Source organism: Crocuta crocuta, unplaced genomic scaffold (assembly GCF_008692635.1).
Source record: "Crocuta crocuta isolate KB4526 unplaced genomic scaffold, BGI_CrCroc_1.0 scaffold115, whole genome shotgun sequence".
NCBI classification, from domain to species: Eukaryota; Metazoa; Chordata; class Mammalia; order Carnivora; family Hyaenidae; genus Crocuta; species Crocuta crocuta.
In genome coordinates, this window is record NW_027530575.1 from 8,560,068 (window position 1) to 8,565,806 (window position 5,739).

Sequence of the window (5,739 nt, forward strand, 5' to 3'; positions counted from 1 at the left end):
AATGGAGAGGACGTTCTACCCATTTGCCAGTTTGTCCCCTAGGGATTTTTGTTGGAACTATACTGGAAAGCAGGCAGATATGACACGAGTTTTGAAGTGTTTGGAGCACAAAGTTCTTATAGAGAATGAGACTTGTGTGATGGACAGTACCTGAGATGTTTCCAATGATCCCCAACTCCTGGTTTTCTGGCTCTTGTCTATTTCCCTCCCACTGAGTGTGAAATAGACATACTGACTTGCTTCCAACAATGAGAATGTGGAAGAAATGTTGGGAAGTCACTTCTGGGAATAGAGTGAAAAAAAGAGTCTGGGAGTGCCTGGGTGGCTCAGTCGGCTAAGCATCCGATTTCGGCTCAGGTCATGATCTCACGGTTCATGGGTTTGAGCCCCACGTTGGGCTCTGTGCTGACAGCTAGCTCCGAGCCTGGAGTCTGCTTTGGATTCTGTGTCTCCCTCTCTCTCTGACCCTCCCCTGCTCACGCTGTCTCTCTATCTCTCTCTCTCAGAAATAAATAAAACATTAAAAAAAAAGAAAAGAAAAAAGATTCTGGCTTTCTTCCTACCGCCTCTCTCTCACTCTGATCATGTTGATGGAAGCCAATTGCCACATTTTGAGCTGCCCCATCAAGAGACCTGAGTGTCAAGGAACTGAGGGAATTCCCTAATAGCCTTCAAACACCTGAATCCTATCAACAGCCCCATGAGTGAGCTTGTATGTGAGCTTCTGCTAGTCAAGCCTTGAGATGATAACAGCCGTGGCCAACACGTTAATTGTAACATTATGAGAGGCCCTCTAAAGTATTTAAGTACAACATCAGTTACCAAATGAGTATGTAAGAATCAATAGTGTTCTAATGTTATCAATGTAACTCAATTAGAGAAAAAAAAAACAGAACTAAAGTCTCATTTAAATTAGTCAAAAAATAAAAATAACCCTGTGAATCTCCAATACATATAATGCCACCCTGGGGTACCTGGGTGGCTCAGTTGGTTAAGCGACCCACTCTTGATCTCAGCTCAGGTCATGATCTCACAGTTTGTGAGTTCAAGCACCACATTGGGCTCTGTGCTGATGGTAAGGAACCTGCTTGGGATTCAGTCTCTCCTTTCTGCCCCTCCCCTGCTTGTGCACATTCTCTCTCTCTCAAAATAAATAAATAAACTTAAAAAAAATAAAATACCAACCCAAGCGAGAGCTAAAAAATGAAAATAAGTTATGTTTAGAGACAACTATTGGCTGAGAAAATGGAAATAGTATCACATACTGTGTATAGAAGATGTAATTCTGCCTAGATTTCATGATACATATATAATGAATTTACAGATATAAAAATCTCATATTGAGTGATTCAATTGAAAATAAAGTCTGAATTTTATGTTAAGAGTCTACAACTTGGAAGTAAGAAGCAAGGAATAGAGCTGAACTTCTTCTGAGGAGAAGAAGGACCTAGAGACATTCATTTGTTTCCCTTTCCTCTTCTATTAACATTAGCAAGTCCTTAGAGATTGGGACAACATGGACCAAGTGGCTAATTATAAGCTTTGTGTATTGAGCCTCCAAAGTCATACAATTGTAAATAATCAGCAGGTGCCTCCAGCTTTTTAGTTTAACAGTTCTAATACAGTGGCTCTGTACCTATGTCTCCTCCCTTTGTGGGCATCTGCCTGAGAAGGTCCCAGCCAAGTCTGTCTTCCTGCCCGTCCTGAGGAGGGACCGTGAGCCTTCATCATACTCTAGACAGGAGATCTGTACCCCTCCATCATGCTCCAGCAGAGATGCATCCCAGCCCAGTAAGTGCTGAAGGGGACAGCAATTGGAGGAGGGACCATCAGAAGCATTTTTTCCTCAACAACACAAACATGATGACACTTGATGTCAGAGACAGATGGGAGGGCATCAATATACAAATTTTCAGAAGAGAGCCCTGTGAAATTTATTTTCATGGTTCTGGTGGAGGTGTGAGAACTCTCATTAAGAGTTCTGGGGTGCCTGGGTGGGTCAGTCGGTTAAGCATCCGAATTCAGCTCAGGTCATGATCTTGTAGTTCGTGGGTTCAAGCCTCACAATGGGCTCTGTGCTGACAAGTCAGACCTGGACTCTGCTTCAGATTTTTGTGTCTCCCTCTCTGTCTGCCCCTCCCTCACTGCACTGTTTTAAATAAACATTAAAAAAAAAAAAAGAGTTCTGCTTCTACTCTCACAGGTTCTGGCTCTTGTTGACATCTTCCTCCCNTAATGAAGCAGATTATAAGGAGGAGGATGACATTAGCCATTAACCGTAACATAGTGTACTTTTACTGGGGGCTTCCTAAGTGCCAGGCTCTTAGGTATGTATTTTATGTATCTTGTTTGGTTTCATCTGCATAAGGTGTCCCCAATTTTTTTATAAAGCATACCCATTTTTATTTATGGGTCAAGGGCATGTGGGTAATTTTTAGATTCTTTTGGAGACTATTAAAAAAAACTATTTTACTTCACAAAATGTGTAGTTTTTTAAAGTTATGCAATTAAGAGGAGTTTCCAAGAGCTGTCCCAAATTATAAGTGCACACATTATTATTATTTTACATAAGGGGAAAGGAGCACAAAATTTTACGTAACTTTTACCAGGTCAAAAGTTAGAAAGGGTTGGTGCCATGTTTGAATCTGAGCATGAGACTAGTGTTCTCGCCTGCCAACCCCAATGGTCATTTCACTTCCTTGTCCTGGCAGAGACTTCTTGCTCTTCCCTTGAGGGGTTTCTGGCAGACCATGGTTGGAGAGCAGTCAGCTTCCTGTGTCAATTATGGGAAGAATGGCTGAGGTCACAGACATTGATCTTAGAGAGTTGGCCCACAATTCTTCAGAGGAGCCTGAACTCTCGCTCTCCCTCTCTCCCCCTGTTCCTTGATTTGCCTTCAACTGTCTACTTCCTCTACCATTCTTACAATCAGTCAACTCAATCACAAAAGGAGACAAAGTCAGAGTCTTGGGGTCTATTTCTACTTAGGAAACTGACAGTGGTTAAAAGTGTCTCAGATGTACCTATAGTTAAAACCTCTGCATCTCTATTTAAAACTTTCAGAAATTTTAGAAACAAGGAAGTTCATGGGACTCAGGAAATGACCATTTAATTTTGATACCTGTCTGCTCCACTTATTATTACTGTGTTATGGGGCAAGTTCTTGGTATCTCTTAGAATTCAAGTTCTTAGAATTGTTGTCTAAGTTGATTCCTACTTAGTACAGCTCCACTGAAAAAGAAATAAAGGATGCCCTCTATGCAATAAGTATGTGATGAGTGCAATAAGTAAGGGCAAATTAAATTTTAGAATTTTTATTACTAATAATGATAAGGCTAATTGTCATGTCATTGGACTTAAATATCTGATGACCTGACATTATGATTTCTCTACAGTTCTAACAGTACATTTTACTTTTGTTTATACAAGTATATCTTTCACATATGGAGAAAAACAATTGAGTCTCATTTTTTTCTGAATCCCCAGAGCCTGTATCTTTTTGGCATAGGGGAGGCATCAAAATTGAAAAATCTCTGTTAAATGTAGGATAGACCTTTCCATTGTTCACAGAAACAAAGAAGAAACTATCTTCATAGTCATCAATGTTGGATGATTATGCACACTTAACTGAATTGTATTTTTCAAAATTTGAAGTCCACTAAAGCCAAGGATAGAAATTACATATTAAATGACTTTTAAAAGACAACCAACATCAAGTCATTGCTTACTTCTATGAAGGAGAGAAGAAAGAAAATCAAAGAGTAATAAAACTCATGAAGATAACTAACCAAATATTTTCTGATTATGAATATTCAACTTTAATATATAAGAATATATATATTCTATATATAGAATATATATTACACAGTCCNAGTCGGGCGCTTAACCGACTAAGCCACCCAGGCGCCCGTTTATAAATATTCTAAATGAAGAGAATATCTAGCATTTTGCATTTGAATAAAGTAAGATATATTTAACTGTGTCTTCGTTTCTTTAAATTAGAGTGCTACTTTTCTTATTCTATGGTTTCTCTTAAAGAAGGAGGCTTGTTTACTGTGATCATGGATTTATTACTTCTTATATTCTTGATCCTCTGATACTCTTCAGTCGAATTTCTCTAAAGTCTATGTGTATATAGAGAGGTGAATAATGTGAAACCAATGAGGAAAGTGTTCTAAGAAACAGGATGTGTCACACTGAAAAATATTTCTAAAGGTACTAGGGTGCATGTCTACAAGTGTGAATATTCTACTTGTAAATTGCTTGAATATACAACATGGACACAGTGCTGAGTGTCCATCGACTTGTTTCCTTTCTCCAACCCTCTTTTCTTTTTCTAAAGGTGTCAAAGCTACATAGAACAAAATCTAACAAGTGTCTCAGAATTCTTCCTTATGGGACTCTCAGATAATCCAGGACTTCAGCCCCTCCTCTTTGGAATCTTCCTGTCTATGTACCTGGTCGGCGTGCTTGGGAACCTGCTCATCATCCTGGTGGTCAGCTCTGACTCCCACCTCCACACCCCCATGTACTTCTTCCTCTCCAACCTGTCCTTGGCTGACATTGGTTTCATCTCCACCACTGTCCCTAAGATGATCGTGGACATCCAAACTCAGAGCAGAGTTATCTCCTATGTGGGCTGCCTGACTCAGATGTCTTTTTTGATCCTTTTTGGATGTATGGATGGTATGCTTCTGACTGCGATGGCATATGACCGGTTTGTGGCTATCTGTCACCCTCTACACTACTCGGTCATCATGAACCCACGTCTCTGTGGCTTCTTAGTTTTGGTGTCCTTTTTTGTTAGCCTTTTGGACTCCCAGCTGCACAATTTAATTGTGTTTCAACTTACCTGCTTCAAGGATGTGGAAATTTCTAATTTCTTCTGTGACCCGTCTCAACTCCTCAACCTTGCCTGTTCTGACACTTTCTCCAATAACATAGTCATGTATTTTGTTGGTGCCATCTCTGGGTTCCTCCCCATCTCAGGGATCTTTTTCTCTTACTATAAAATTGTTTCTTCCATTCTGAGAGTCCCATCAACAGGCGGGAAGTACAAAGCGTTCTCCACCTGTGGCTCTCACCTGTCAGTTGTTTGCTTATTTTATGGAACAGCTATTGGAGTGTACCTTGGATCAGCACTGTTGCCTTCCTCCAGGAAGGATATGGTGGCTTCAGTTGTGTACACTGTAGTCACCCCCATGCTGAACCCCTTCATTTACAGCCTGAGGAACAGGGACATCAAGAGTGCCCTATGGAGATCACTCAGAAGAACAAGCTAATTTCAGTATGTGTGGAATCCTTTTTGAAGTGTGTGTTGAAAAAATCAGCAAAACCAAACATGTAGACCAGCCAATACTGCTTTCTGGGCCCCATAACTTTTTCAGTCTCATAGTTTTCATTTCTCTTCATGTTTCCCGCATAAATACTATTTTTTAAAAATTTGTTTTAAATTGGATTGGAGGAGTATTCTGGGACCCTTTGTACATCATAATGAATGCATGAGAGGTTCTCCTCAATGACCCTGGTAGCCAGGGTACATTCTTCCTCTTCCTTCCTTCCTTCCTTCCTTCCTTCCTTCCTTCCTTCCTTCCTTCCTTCCTTCCTTCCTTCCTTTCTCNGCGAGATCATGTCCTAAGCGAAAGTCGGACGCTTAGCCGACTAAGCCACCCAGGCGCCCCCATTCTTCCTTTTATATACTTAAAATTTATATCATTTTCCATGGTTTCTGTTTATTTT

General features: G+C 40.3%; 1 protein-coding gene across 2 annotated transcripts; it reads left to right on the forward strand.

The window, feature by feature from the left end:
• Positions 1-1,245: 1,245 nt before the first annotated feature.
• LOC144234698 (putative gustatory receptor clone PTE01) lies at positions 1,246-5,282 on the forward strand. 2 transcript variants are annotated; one of them, XM_077768032.1, is made up of 2 exons: positions 1,246-1,268; positions 4,376-5,282. In XM_077768032.1, exons 1-2 carry the CDS (start codon positions 1,246-1,248, stop codon positions 5,280-5,282), a joined length of 930 nt encoding a protein of 309 aa, XP_077624158.1. The 2 variants fall into 2 exon arrangements, with proteins under 2 accessions (XP_077624158.1, XP_077624159.1); XM_077768033.1 differs by lacking the exon at positions 1,246-1,268 and adding an exon at positions 3,566-3,590 and having other exon boundaries at positions 4,342-5,282.
• Positions 5,283-5,739: the final 457 nt, after the last annotated feature.